This window comes from Berghia stephanieae, chromosome 5 (genome assembly GCF_034508935.2).
Source record: "Berghia stephanieae isolate SIO BIC M18660-M18661 chromosome 5, UCSD_Bste_1.3, whole genome shotgun sequence".
NCBI lineage: Eukaryota > Metazoa > Mollusca > Gastropoda > Nudibranchia > Aeolidiidae > Berghia > Berghia stephanieae.
In genome coordinates this window covers 60,144,144-60,159,362 of record NC_088364.1, presented here as the reverse complement: position 1 = coordinate 60,159,362, position 15,219 = coordinate 60,144,144, and the positions used below count along the sequence as shown (strand labels likewise).

Sequence of the window (15,219 nt, the reverse complement as noted above, 5' to 3'; positions counted from 1 at the left end):
GTTTTGTGTGTGTGTGTGTGTGTGTGTGTGTGTATGTGTGTGTTTTGTTAGTGTTTGTTTTGTTTTTTGTTTTTTTTTTGTCTTTTTTTTTTGTTGGGTTTTTATTTGGTTGTTTTTTTTTTCTTTTCTTTTTTTTTCATTTTCTTTTTTCTTGGGGGGAAGGCGGGGGGGGGGGGGGGGAGTAATTGTCGTACCACGATTTTTATTCAATTACAATCTGTCTGTAGACGGTTCATAACAATAAGCTGATAACAACAACATTCATTAAGGCGAAATATCAAATATTTCTTATTCAGATGACATTATAAAACATTAAGTTATTTTCATTGTTTTTCATAATATTTGAATTGTTATATTTTACAGTCACAATGTCTAAATTACAAGACATATCGTTACAGCCAAAATAAATTTTTAGTGTGTACTCCATTTAAAAGCATGTATAAAGCGACTTCTCATGGGACTGTTAAATTTAGTTCCTTGAATAGTGTTGTTCGATTCCTCAAAAAATAATATACGACCCGGTTCAAGATTTGTTTTGGGTTCCCTTGGCTCAAAATGGCGACAATGAAGGTCAAACAAAATTCTGGCCAGAATGCTTGCCATTGGAGAACTACGACATTTTGTAATTGGAGGAATTCTCTCCAGATGTACCTGAGTGGGGCATGGTATATCTAATCCTGTTGTAAAACTGAACTTTGAGTCGTCACATCATCATCATCATCATGATGATCATCATCATCATCTTCTTCATCATCATCATCATCGTCATCGTCATCTTTCATTCGTTCATGTCATTTATTATTATTATTATTATTATTATTATTATTATTATTATTATTATTATTATTATTCATATCATCATCATCATCATCATCATCATCATCATCATCATTATTATTATTATTATTATTATTATTATTATTATTATTATATATAATTATAATATTATTAATAATAATATTAATATATTAATAATAATAATAATAATAATAATATCATTATTGTTAATATCATTATTAGTTTTTAATAATTATTATTATAATTATTGTTAGGCACAGTTTTGTGTGTTGGTACGTTATAACCGGCGGATGTTGTGCATATTTTATCTAAACGCATGGCGTAATACCCACATCCATCATCATGTAGTCAGAGATTGTTCTTTGATGTAGTCAAGACTTGGCATCAGTCAGTCACATGTCATGTGCCAATCACGGATGTAAATGTCGATGATGAAATCGCTCTATGACTCAATATTAAATGACCGTCCCTCTGCTTCTCGCTCAGTTCTTTTGCCATACACGTTGCAATTTGCTTTAACCGTGCCTTCCCCAGATCTGTAAAAATCATCACGTGTATTGCCCCTCTAACTGGCCCATTTAGAGGTACAGTTTTTTCGTATACGGTCCGACAGATTCCCACCAATTGTGGATAATGGACCAAAACTGGGTGCTACGTAATACTGGAAATGACCAGAAATGACCGGTAACGGGCGGAAACGACGAAACGACAACGGTTATGGAAAGTTGGCAGCAGTGGGGAATGAATCAAGAAATGTCATTCATATAGCAGTATTATACATATAAATTCAAGATTCCGAATTCTTTTTTAATCCGAAAATAATGACAATGGTCACCCCACACCATTACCTCACATATTATTCAGAATGAAAAGCAAAATAAATACTGTAATAAAAAGGTAATTCATAGATTACTTAATTTTTAAAGTTAACACATGGAATTTAGTATCAATTTTATTGTAAATATAACACTAGTCAATAATCCGTTGTCAAAACAGCAAAAACCGAAAGAAAAGAAAAGAAAACTTTTATAAGTCACAACTCCTGAGCGAAGGGCGGAGGTTGAAAAACAAGGAAGAGCCAGGAAATTTGTCGACTGGTAGTACCGGTGGTGATTTTCCTCACACACGCACTGTATTCACTTCCTTCACCCAAAACGGTGTAATCCCAGCCGATAGTTGATACGTCTGTGCCCACCTTCATCATTCTCTAGCATGATTTTCTGTTGTCTTATTGTTTGCCAAACTGTGATAAGTAATGCTGCCTGTACTTTGTACTCATAGTATAATAGAAGAATATGTTACAACTTGAGCTGATTGACTGTAATATTAAAAAGGTTGAGTCGAGAGTGGCAGAGTACCAACGGTGACATTTCGGATAAATGAGGTAAAAGATGAGGGTATTGAGAAGATCAGGAAAATAAGACACAATAAACATGACACAAATTGCCGCCATCATAACCACAAGTCTTTTGTCATTGTCGACTTTGCTCTTCCTCTTGACTTCGATATCCTTCACATTTCTCACCATCTCTGGCTTGCTGGTATCCGTTATATTTAATGATGTGTTAGTGGTCGTTGGTTTGGTAGTGGTGGTGGTGGTTGTGAGTTTAGTTGTGTTGGTGGTTGTGGGTTTAGTAGTGGTGGTGGTGGTGTTATTATCAGTGAATGTACTAGGGTTAATTCTCTTTGATAACAATCGTAACTTTCTGAATTTTCTATTGAATAATGTTCTCAGCATCGTAGCATTACATATCACAACTATACCGAACATGGTGAATCGGAGAGCGACGTTCATTGCTCTTGAAAAGTCCGAAAGGTGATAATATTCGTCAATATGTGATCTGAAATTCCTCACCATAATAGATTCATTATTAGTTGGATGTTGAACCCACTCTATAACATACCACGCGAATTCCGTGAAATTACTTAAAATACAGAAAGCAAAAGTAACACAAATAACATATAAGGATGTCTTCGCCGTGAATATGTACTTAACCTTAAACGGGAACACAATAGCAACAAATCTCTCCAGTGCGATGTAGGTTGTCAAAAAACAAATTGCATCACTTGCACATACATCCAGAGGAGCTAGCACATTATCCATAGTATATACATCTATCCCATCAATGTAACGTCCAAAACATTCATAGAGGACAATCCAAACACCAGACCAAAATGGTACAATACACAAAATCAAATCAGATATCCCCAATCCAAACAAGCTGGCGGTGCTACTGTCAGATAAGATTCCAATACGACAAAAAACGATGAGATTGATAACATTGGCGATAATTCCCCAGAAACCGAAGACAGCACATGCGATGGCAGCTATATCAATAAACCGTTTGATGTATTCATAGTCAACTGGGACTCTGTCACACCAATGGATTTCGTTGGTTAATACAGGTGTGGTGATGTTTGTTTTGGTAATGTTTGAATTCATTAAAGAGCTAATGTTACGAAATTCCATATTCCGCAGTCAGTTTGTCTGGAAAGAAGAGAAGAAATATATTACAACAAATCATTGTCTTTAACTCATTATTTTTTCTATAAATTTTTGCACCATTACAATCTATCATTATCATAAGTTCAATCACTGCTACAACATTTACTACCACCACATTATCATCGTCACCACCACCGCCACTGCAAATCCTCCACAACATCATTATCGCACTCATCACTACTGAAATCACCACCACATCACCATCATCATCACCACCACTACTATCTACCTACCTACCCGGGTTCCATCTCTTTCCAGAGGTCGGATGTCATGGCCTTCCATCCTTCACGGTCCATTGCAGCCTCGTTACAGTCTGCCATGCGCCGTCCTGTAGTTTCCTTGATGCCATCTGTCCAGGATTTCCTTTGTCTTCCTCTGCCCCTCTTTCCTTCAATTCTTCCCTCCATTATCCTTTTTTCGAGGCTATCATGTCTTCGCATATGTCCAAAATATGACAGCTTTTTGTACTTCACAGTCAAAAGAAGTTCTTTTTGTTTTTGGCCCATTAGGTCGAGGACTTCGATGTTTGTTTTTCTTGCTGTCCAAGGTATTTTCAGTATTCTCCTGTACGTCCACATCTCAAAAGCTTCAATACGTTGTTCTGTCTGTGCGGTTAGTGTCCACGTTTCACAACCATAAAAGAAAATGGACCACACATAGCATTTGGTGCATCTCATTCGTGTTCTGATGGAGATATTTGTGTTGTTGAGGATTGGCTTTAGTTTCATGAACGCATTTTTGGCCAGCATTATTCGTCTCCTGATCTCTTTGTCAGACTTTGCATCGGATGTTACCAACTGCCCCAAGTACGTGAACTCCTTTACTTGTTCCACTGGACACTCTTCTATTTCTATATCTATGTCTATGGGCTCTTTCTTTTTTGTTATCACCATTGTTTTTGTCTTCTTCGCATTCATGAACAGCCCCTTTTCTTTACTCTCTTCGTTCACTTTTGAAATTAGCTTCTGTAGGTCTTCCTTACTTTCCGCCAACAGGACAGTATCGTCAGCGTAACGTAGATTGTTGATGTTGTGGCCACCAACCTTCAACCCTTGTGCTGTTTCTACTTGCCGAAAAATAGACTCTGTGTATAAATTAAACAAGCAAGGAGACATAACACATCCCTGGCGCACTCCTTTCTTGATTTCAATTGCATCTGTTGTATCTGCCTGCACTTTTATCTGAGCCTTTTGCTGCCAGTACAGATTAGCGATTAGAGCCACATCATTCTCTTCCACACCTATTGCCACAAGGTCCTGGATAAGTTTCTGATTACTAACAGAATCAAATGCCTTTGAGTAGTCGATAAAACAGGCATATATATCTTTTTGGACCTCTAAGTATTTTTCTGACAGGATTTTTAAGTCGAAAATTGCCTCCCTGGTGCCACAGTTTTTTTAAAATCCAGTTTGCTGTTCTGAAATCTCACGATCTACTTTTGACGAGATTCTTTTCAGGATTATTGTCAGGAGGAGTTTCAGTAGATGGCACATAAGACTGATTGTTCTGTAGTCCGAACACTCAATTGCACCCGCTTTCTTGGGTAGCAGTATGAAGATAGAAGTGCGAAGGTCTTCTGGGATGTGTGTTGACTCGTATATATCATTCATAAGGTCCGTTATCACATCAACACCAAATTCACCCAGTGCTTGCAGCATTTCTGTTGACACCCCATCTATTCCATTTGCCTTCCCTGTTTTCATGCAGTATAGGGCTTTCTCTACTTCTGATCTTAGGATTACTATAACAGCATCATCAACGTCATAACTACCATCATTACTACAGCTTCACTACATCTTCACCTCCACCATCACCTTTGCAATCATCATATTGTGATCATCATCACTACCACCACTACTACAACCACCAGCAGATCATCATCACACTACCACCACTATTTTAACCACCACCACAGCACCATGATTTATATCCTCATCACCAACCACCACCACCAACCACACCATCATCATTATCATCACTATCAATTTTACAACCACCACCACTACATCATCATCATCATTATCATCATCATCATCATCATCATCATCATCATCATCATCATCATCATCATCATCATCATCATCATCACCACCACCACCACTACCATCACCACCACTATTGCAACCACCACCACCACCACGACCACCGCATCATTTTTTTCTGCTGAAATTGTGTGATTCCTGGATAGAATCCATTGCATTTAAGTCAGGACTCATTGGAGGTAATTAATCTTTAGAAACAAACTTAATGTGATTTCTGCATCATGTAACATTGATTGAAGTAAAAACTTATTCCACAATTTATTCCGATCAATTATTTGTTTTTCAACGTCCCACGCAATTAATACTGCAGTGCTTTTAAGGCAAGTCGCAAATCTGGAAACTTTTGATATCGTGATTATTAAACGACTTACTTTGGCATAACCGGCACAGTTTCCTGACTAAATAAGAAAGGACTTATAATTAAACTTTCAAGTAATTAAATCATTTCGTACATTATTGTCAGATAGCCATGAGTCGTTGCGCTAATCTCGCGCTGACGTAATCACACACCTGAGTAAATAACAGGTTGGCTTACAATCCGACGACAGTGGATGGTGATAGATATGCGCCCATGCGCGTAATCAGAAGTAATGGAGTTCACCAAAATCTGGAAACATAAACTATAGACTATAGATCCGTTGACATAATGTTGAGTGCAGATCATCAAAATTATATATATATATATATTGTATATAAATTATAAAAACAAAAACCATGAAATAATAGTGCTCAACTTTTTGATAAAAGGAGTTATTTATAAACATTTCAAGTATAATTGTGATTATTTAACTTATACAACATTGTTTCAAGCGGTAGCTCTCCTGATGAGCAACAATGTTGTAGAAGTTAAATAATAATAATTATACTTTAAATGTTTATATAGTGCATATACATATTTTTATTTACATATATTTATTTATATATATAATATATATATATATATATATATATATGTTGATGTATGTGTGTGTGTGTGTGTGTGTATATATATATATATATATATATATATATATATATATATATATATTTAACCTATATTTTTATATTATATTTTTTTAACATCATGGAAGGTACGGCTTAATAACTTCCTGATTGAAGCCAGTGTTTCGTAAAGTTCTTTGAAATAGTATTCTCTCCCATAAATCATATTATCATAGCTTGAAGATTCCCTTTATTTCAACATAAAATGCTACATCTATGAAGGCAATTCAACATCAGAACTAACGCAATGTTTTTGGTGAAAATAATCAGATTTGTGTGGCAACTCAGAGAACAGTAAAAACATTTAAATCCTATAAAGGCTAAATGACTCAAACAGTAGTTTACTCATAAATTAATTGAAATCTTAATACATAAAATACCAATCTCCTGTCGATTATTTTTTTTAAGTTATATGAATTACTTCGTGGAAAGTTGAACTAAGTTTAATGACATATCAACTTTTTTTCTAAACATAATTTATAGTCACTATTTTAATTTTAATTTCCATTTACATTCATTACCTTATCTTTACACAAAAACAGACAGATTTAATCAAATTAGAAAAGAACAGACAATGTGATCATAATAAATTGTTGTCATATAAGAAAATATTAGAGGATGATGGTGATCAAAAGAAATTGATAATCTTGGATCAGCTGATGAATCTGATGGGCTCCAGTAAGCCTGACTGTCATATTGACTGGAAATAGCATTTGTATGACTTTCGAGCCCTTTAATTTCGTGTTGTAAATTACAAAGTCGCTTTCATTCAAAACGAAGAAATAATGATAGGATAATAATTATCGTTATTTCTTCCCTCTTCGTAAAAACGGTAGATCTGCATTCGTGTTGAAGTCAAATCAAAGGCAACATGGAAAGCATGCAAAGCTTTATTGAACAGATGACGAATTCCAAACGAGCTTCAAACTTGAACAGGTTGAGAGGTTTATCCATAAGACTTACAGATTACTACGACATAATAGCTGGTTGAGAGGTTCGTCCATAAGACTTGCAGTCTATTACGACATAATAACAGGTTGAGAGGTTCATCCATAAGACTTGCAGTTTATTGCGACATCATAACAGGTTGAGAGGTTCATCCATAAGAATTGCAGTTTATTACGACATAATAACAGGTTGAGAGGTGCATCCATAAGACTTGCAGTTCATTGCGACATAATAACAGGTTCATCCATAAGAATTGCAGTTTATTACGACATAATAACAGGTAGGTACAGGAATGATGATTTGAGCTCCACTGACTTTTATGACTTAAAACTCTAATTATAAACCAAATAGGTACCAAAATAACGACATATTTTAAGACAGCAGCAAGTGTATTATAGCGTAGCCATCCTTAACTTATAGCCTGACACTGACCAAAAAATGACATCAAAATGTCAGTCTTTGGCCATAAAAGAAAACAAATCGTGAGTTGTATTTAATAGTTCAACCAATGGGACCACTTGTTTCCATGAGCACTACTAACGACAACTCACTTGGGGTGCAAATACCAAATAATGACGTCAAAATGCCAGTCTTTTTGGGTTTCAATGTCAGCCTATAACTTAACGATGGCTACCATTATCGGCGCCTTCTTCTGATCAACGGCAGCGAGACGACTCCACGACACCTCACTGTGGCATTTGTAAATAAAATTTCCAGTCAAAAAAAAAAGATGCCTGAAAAACGCACGCTTGACGATTCGGCATCCACTCTGCTTCAGTCCCAAGAAACCCTGTCCTATTACTTTGTTCTAAAACTGCCAATGTTTTATCTCATTTCATTGCTAGTATTTCAGCTAACATTTTCTGAGATTTAAAAACAAAGGTGGGAGAATTTTCTTCTGGTTAGATGGCAATAGGTGCTAAATGTATTGACGAATAACGAAGAAAAGGGCTAGAGGCCCTGAAGATACTGACTTTAAAGAGATTTTTAAAAGAGTGGGGTCATCAGAAAAGAATGACAAGATTCCGTTTAATGTTGAATAAGATTAACGCTGCATAAATAAATGATAACTCAACGTTACGTCAAAAAGTATAGGTAATGAGATTAGCGGACGAGTAGCGTCCCTTGATTGGACGTAACCCATAGTCTGTGACGTCACAGACTATGGGTTACGTCCAATCATGGGACGCTACTCTGACGATGGGTGACGTCCAATTAAGGGACGCTACTCTTCCGCTAATCTCATTCCCTATAACGGTTAACTTATATGACTTGAATTAGCCCTGCGTCCCTTTTGTTTCTTTCCCGCAATACTCTATCCGATTATCTATCTGACTAAAATACTAACAAAAGAGTGAAAATGGAAAGGCTTCGTATGGGAACAAAACAGACAATGGACGTTTCGGGTACAAACCCTTCGTCAGCACCACAATACACAAATAAACGTGGAAAACAAATCAAATAAAATGAAAAATAACTTGTATCATCTGTACTCAATGGTGGTTGCAGTATGAATGAAATGTTAGCGTGGCGTGGGTAGAGGATAGGGTGCCCAGGGGGGGGGTGATCTAATTGATAAGCAAAGGTCAGCGTCAGGAACAGAACTTCCCAGACTATAATGGAGATAAAAGACATATTGGTAGTAGTAGTAGTAGTAGTAGTAGTAGTAGTAGTAGTAGTAGTAGTAGTGTAGTAGTAGTAGTAGTATGTAGAGTAGTAGTAGTATAGCAGTAGTAGTAGTAGTAGAGTAGTAGTGTAGTAGTAGTAGTAGTAGTAGTAGTAGTAGTAGTAGTAGTAGTAGTAGTATTAGAACGCTGTAGTGAAACAGTAGGGGGCGGTGGAGGGGCGAGGTGAAAGGGTCACGGCGGAGGTGGGGGGGGGGGGAGGGGGTTGTTGGATGAGCGAAGGTCGAATCTTCGCGAAGGAACGATGCGATAGTAAGTGAATACACGATAAATAGATAGATGAAGATGGATAGACAGATAGATAGGTAGATAGATAAAAAGAGGAGAGAAGAGAGAGAGAGAGACAGAGAAAAAAAGAAAAAAACAGACAACAAACAAACAAACAACAACAAAGAAAACATTTTAAAAAGGGGGGGGGCAGGGAGGGGGGTTGGTTTGAGGCGGACGGTAGAGAGGGGAATAAGAGAGAGAGAGAGAGAGAAGAGAGAGAGAGAGGGGGGGGGAGAGGGAGAAAGAAGAGAGGGGGGGGGGGCAAAGAAGAAAGAGAGAGAGAGAGGAAAAGGGGGGGGGGAGGTGAGAGAGGCGAGTAAACAGCCGAGTGATAGCTAGGTCTAATTGTAATTAATGGATAAAAAAGTGGATGAGTAGACACAATGAGAGATAGCTAGAAGGTAGATGACTATGAATTGGTGGATAATCGTAGTAGATAGATAGATAGATAGATAGATAGAAAGTAGGTAGCTAGGTAGAGTTGTAGTTTAGTAGTATGAACAGTAGTGTAGTATGTAGTAAGTAGGTAGTAGTAGGGAGTAGTAGATATAGTAGTAGTAGTATGTAGTAGAGTATTATAGTAATATAATAATATAGTAGTAGTAGTAGTAGTAGTAGTAGTAGTAGTAGTAGTAGTAGTAGTAGTAGCAGTAGTAGTAGTAGTAGCAGTAGTAGTTGTAGTAGTAGTAGTAGTAGTAGTAGTAGTAGTAGTAGTAAGTAGTAGTAGTATAGTAGTAGTAGTAGTATTAGACGCTGTAGTGAAACAGTAGGGGGCGGTGGAGGGGGCGAGGTGAAGGGTCACGGCGGAGGTGGGGGGGGGGGGAGGGGGGTTGTGTGGTATGGAGGCGAAGGTCGAATCTTCGCGAAGGAACGATGCGATAGTAAAGTGGAATACACCGAAAAAGAAGATAGATAGATGATAGACAGATGTAGGTAGATAGATAGAAAAGGGGGAGGAGAAGGAGAAGAGGAGACAGAGAAAAAGAGAAGCCCCAAAGAGGGGGGACAGGGAGGGGGTTTTTAGGGACCGGTAAGAGGTAAGAGAGAGAGAGAGAGAGAGAGAGAGAGAGGGGGGGGAGAGGGAGAAAGAGAGAGAGAGGGGGGGGCAAAGAAAGAAAGAGAGAGAGAGAGAGAGAGAGAAAGGGGGGGGGGGAGGTGAGAGAGGGCGAGTAAACAGCCGAGTGATAGCTAGGTCTATATGTATATTAATGGATAAAAAAGTGGATGAGTAGACACAATGAGAGATAGCTAGGAAGGTAGATGACTATGAATTGGTGGATAATCAGTAGATAGATAGATAGATAGATAGATAGATAGGTAGCTAGGTAGAGTTGTAGTTTTAGTAGTATGAACAGTAGTAGTAGTAGTAGTAGTAGTAGTAGTAGTAGTAGTAGTAGTAGTAGTAGTAGTAGTAGTAGTAGTAGTAGCAGTATTATAGTAATAATAAATAATAATAGTTTGTAGTAGTAGTAGTAGTAGTAGTAGTAGTAGTAGTAGTAGTAGTAGTAGTAGTAGTAGTAGTATAGTAGTATAGTAGTAGTAGTAGTAGTAGTAGTAGTAGTAGTAGTAGTAGTAGTAGCAGCAGCAGCAGCAGTAGCTGTAGTGGCAGTAGTGAGAGCAGCAGTGGTGATGAATATGGGTGACGTTGACATCTAGTGGTGGTCAATACTGGTGTTGAGTCCGCGTGGAGTCAGCGTTCCCAACAACTTGATCAGGTGAGTTTCCCTACGTCAACGGGCGGAAGTGTCCGAATGGCAAAAACTAAGCACACACACACGCACACACTGTACATCGCAGTGGTCTGGCAGATTGAAGTGTCTGGCCACTGCTGTGTCTGCACAGTTCGATATGTCACGCAAGTGCTGAACGAATCTGTCACCCAGCCTCTTTCCGGTCTCACCAACGTAAGCAATCCCACACAGGGAGCACGTAATCGCATAGACTAGATTACGGTCAGTGCAAGTAAACGGCCGCCTGATGTCCCATATCTTGTCTGGAAAGCTGACTCTGTCGTACTCCCACAGGTGCCCACAAGTCTTGCATCGGGGTCGCATACACGATCTGGCTTTAGGTCCATCCCTGGGTATGGGTTCCAGGCGGCTTCTGACAAGGAGATCCCTCAGGTTACGATCCCGTCGATATGCTACCAACGGGGGTTCTGAGAAAACTCTGTCTATCTGACTATAACTTTAGACTTGACAAACTTTTATATATATTGGACAGCATCAAATAATAATTCTGGTACCGAAACGATAGCTATAGGTCCGTTGATTTTAACTGCATGTCTTGAATAACCCCAGCGTCTCTATTTTCTCTTCCAAGCAATTCTCTATCCGATTATTTTTCCGGCTATAGATGTATATCAGACCAGCTCTTATAAAGATTGAAGGAGCTGTAATGCAGACTGGTTTTTCATAACTGTTTCTCCTTTCTTGGTAAAAAGGAGGTAACATTCACAGCTCGTTGAGAGACAAATAGAAACCAGTTTCAACAGAATGGAGTGTAAAACAATGTATGGAGTTTGATTTGTCTATGGCGGGATTCATCACTTATTTTTTACTGTGAATCCAAATAAACGTGTAGACCTTAAATATAAGCCGAAAAAAACTAATGAGTCAAGAGTCCATTACCTGTAACTTAAAACATCAATCAACTGGAAGACAGTAAATGCTTGTCTTACGTAAGTTGTGTTCGTTTAGTCAAGAATCTATTACTTTTACCTTAAAACGTGTATTAAACACTTGTCTTGAGCTACTTGTACCCGTTTAGTCAAGAATATATTACTTGTAACTTATCAGTTTTATGATTTTTATCACTTACCCTCTTATTTAACACGTGCAATATCGCGTGACCTTTGTGAGAAGAAGCGACACATTACTGTTCAATCTTCATCAGCACCGACGAGACCTATTATCTTTACTCTGCCAAACAGCGAAAAGAATAAATTATAGAAACTTTCAGTGAAATGTAAAAAATAAATTGCATTCCTGAATCCGTTTTTAACTGGCAGGTGTTGACGAAATATTAATTATGGTTGAATAGTTAACCTACTACAAGCGGTATTCACCCTGTGGTCGTTTAATCCTTTTTGAATCAATGTTACTTCTGTCTTGATGAAAATGGTAAGATTTCATTTATAGATTAACGTTACCAACTATAGGAAAATCGTCATATTCGTTACCATACAAGCAACATTTTTCTTATTCAAATTTCTTTTGTACATCATAAAATTTAAAGAAAATGAACAGTGTGTTGTAGAGCATGTTTTGCTAAAGAAATTATGTATCGCAAGAATATTACTGCTATTGTGTTTGAGTGATAAAAAATATATTTTTGTCTTAGTTGGGTGTGAAGTTTTGGCGGAAATCCTGAAAATGACTGGTAAGGAGAGGGTTAAAATCAAATACTGGCTGTTAAGAGGTAAAATATGAAGTATAATAAACAATTATATGATTATAGTCAGATTTTTAATAAGGGGCGCGTGTTTTTCTTTTTTTTTCTCAGCTGCCCCCCTCCCCCCCCCCCCTCCCCCCCCCCCCCCCCCCCCCCCCAATGCATAGCTGCAAAAATTTGTATGAACCGCTGAATCAGTTTGTCTTTAAAAAAAATCTTTTTTCATGAATTTTAAAACAATAGGAAAGGATTTCGTTTATTACAGCTATATCAAAATAGATAACACGTGAGGATCGGAATTCATAGAAGATTTACATTATCAAAATTATGAATTTTCCGCAAATCCATTTTGAAGGAATTCGTTAAACTGGAGTGTTCGGTTAATTGAAACTTAAACGATATACGTGCAGTATTTGAATATGAAGCAACGAATGGCAATTATTAACTATCAGAAATCTACATTTTATAACTATCAATACACATTACTGGTGAATACAAAGGAAAGTGAAGATAACGCGCTTCCAATATAATTTGATTGCAAAAGTTTGAGAAATAGCGTTGTTTGTGCCAAAGAGTATTACATACATTTATGTAGACTGGTCAAAAGTAAAAATTCATCAATTATGAGACAGTGTCTCCACAAATATGTGTTCAACAATAACAACAAGAACAACAACAACAACTACTACTACTACTACTACTACTACTACTACTACTACTACTACTACTACTACTACTACTACTACTACAACCTAGGAATATTGGACACATCAATCAGCACAGTCTGATGACGAGGTTAATGAAAAGGAGAAATGAAAGGACTACAGAAAGATTCCGAGCATTACTCTATCCAATGAAATGTAATTTTCCTCTAGTTTGCGAAGGTTGAGGCATGCTTTTCTCAGTCTACTCTTTATCATTTATTGCCTCGTCGGTGCGAGTAAAATTGATGTTCCTCCTCTCAATCTTTCCCTCTACTTAGGCCCAATGACCTCGATTGGAATGCGCTCACAGTGATATGGGGGAAGTCGCGCAACCTCGTGTCAAAACTCCCTGATTAGACAGTCTGCTTTGAAAGCTGTGTCTGGTTCATTTCTTTTTTTTACTAAGGAGTATAGTTACCATTTTGATAAATGGTCAGTATATGTAGTATAGTCTGATTGAAACCATGAAATCATGTCGGCTTTTATAATTGCCAAAATTTGGAGCCTTAAAGTGACCATGGGCCAACGAATGGTAGCGTTGTCCAAAACAATACAGCTGGATGCTTCCATGGAGGGCAGCAAACGATATTTAGTCAGTCTTAAAACACCTTTGCATTGACCCCAGAATAATATTCCAGATGATGCAGATAAGAAAAAATGGCATGGCATCCTTTTTAATATCCAGTATTATCACCACCTGCAAGAATAACAATGATTCTCTGTCCAGAACCCATGGGCCTTTTTCTGCTTGAATAATCAGACGTCCAATATTTTTTCGGATGTATATATACGCTCACCCAAACATCTTTGGATGAAATCCATACCAAAGTTATCTATGATCCTTTTCCTGCCACGTCGTTCTACACTAGTGATCTCTCTGTCGTAATTCGATAACGATCTTCTCATGGTTGATTGTGAAATTCCAAAACCATTGCCATCCTCTTTAATGACTTATCGATAGATACAAGAAGACTTCTTTTCGCAGCTTTACGAGAGTGGAACCGATAGAGATCCCGTACCGTATCCTGTTGTTTAAGAGCCTAATATGTTTTTAAAACCTTTAAAGGCCCTGTGAAACGTTCATGTATAGACAAAGATGTGTCAAAGTTATGTAAACAGTGTTTGTTAATTTGACAATATTGAGTATACAATCACAATTTCAAATGATTTAAAGCGAGAGATGATGTAGATAATATGCCATAAATAATAAATTCAAAATTGAATACAAACTACATAAATGGTATGTTATAACACTTAAAGCGAATTATTATTATTTGGAAAGAAAAATGACGTGAACTCATAATCACTACGTCAGCACAACATTTTTTGGATATACGATGAATTCATTCATACTTTGTGGTGGGTAACTTTTTCATTTTTTTACAGTGTAAAATCTCTAATTTTATGTCAGCTGTTTTAAAGTAGTTTTTTATAGGTCTTAAAGAAGAAAACTTTGTTAATATGGCATCAATACGATCCAAAGTCTAGATTCACTTAAGACAAATTGATTCAGAGGTTGACACAATTTTTTGCAACTTTTGATTGAGGGACAGCTGAGAAAACCTGGAAAAACACGCGCCATTAATAAAAAATCTGACAAAAGTAGTTGTCAGTTTTGTCTACAATGGTTCTCTTTTGTTCTGAAACACAACGAGTTGTACTTTAAATATTTTCCCACCATAGTAAGCTGGATAGTAGGTAATGAGGATGGTAAATAAGATAATTGGTACATGCTCAAAATTCTACAACAGCAATTGCTTCAATGGTCCCTCTTGTTACATGGTAGGTGTTAAACTGATTATCTAGAATGCAATTACCAAACGATTTTTCTATGCAAAGAACATCGGGTTCTTGGAAGTCAATATTGGTTGCTGTCAAGACACCTGATGCAC

General features: G+C 37.2%; 1 protein-coding gene and 1 long non-coding RNA gene across 14 annotated transcripts in view; both read right to left on the bottom strand.

Moving 5' to 3' along the window:
* The window catches only part of LOC144973352 (uncharacterized), a 37,759-nt gene extending 36,546 nt beyond the window's left edge, over nt 1–1,213 (bottom strand). For both annotated transcript variants that reach the window (XR_013645538.1, XR_013645537.1), the window contains exon 1: nt 1,131–1,213. This is a non-coding gene — a long non-coding RNA (uncharacterized LOC144973352). The remainder of the gene's footprint in view (nt 1–1,130) is intronic.
* Nucleotides 1,214–1,737: 524 nt separating this feature from the next.
* LOC144973349 (uncharacterized) lies at nt 1,738–15,078 on the bottom strand. 12 transcript variants are annotated; one of them, XM_078915661.1, is made up of 4 exons: nt 15,006–15,078; nt 12,051–12,151; nt 5,857–5,953; nt 1,738–3,286 (listed from the first exon to the last, which is right to left on the bottom strand). In XM_078915661.1, exon 4 carries the CDS (start codon nt 3,266–3,268, stop codon nt 2,027–2,029), a length of 1,242 nt encoding a protein of 413 aa, XP_078771787.1. In that variant the 5' UTR covers nt 3,269–3,286; nt 5,857–5,953; nt 12,051–12,151; nt 15,006–15,078; the 3' UTR covers nt 1,738–2,026. The 12 variants fall into 12 exon arrangements, with proteins under 12 accessions (XP_078771787.1, XP_078771788.1, XP_078771786.1 ...); XM_078915662.1 differs by lacking the exon at nt 15,006–15,078 and adding an exon at nt 14,926–14,950 and having other exon boundaries at nt 5,799–5,953; XM_078915660.1 differs by lacking the exon at nt 15,006–15,078 and adding an exon at nt 14,926–14,950.
* Between the last annotated feature and the right edge of the window lie 141 nt (nt 15,079–15,219).

Bases quoted from the DNA above. Each gene is read 5' to 3' on its own strand.
- LOC144973349 (XM_078915661.1), bottom strand. From the start codon at position 3,268: ATGGAATTTCGTAACATTAGCTCTTTAATGAATTCAAACATTACCAAA.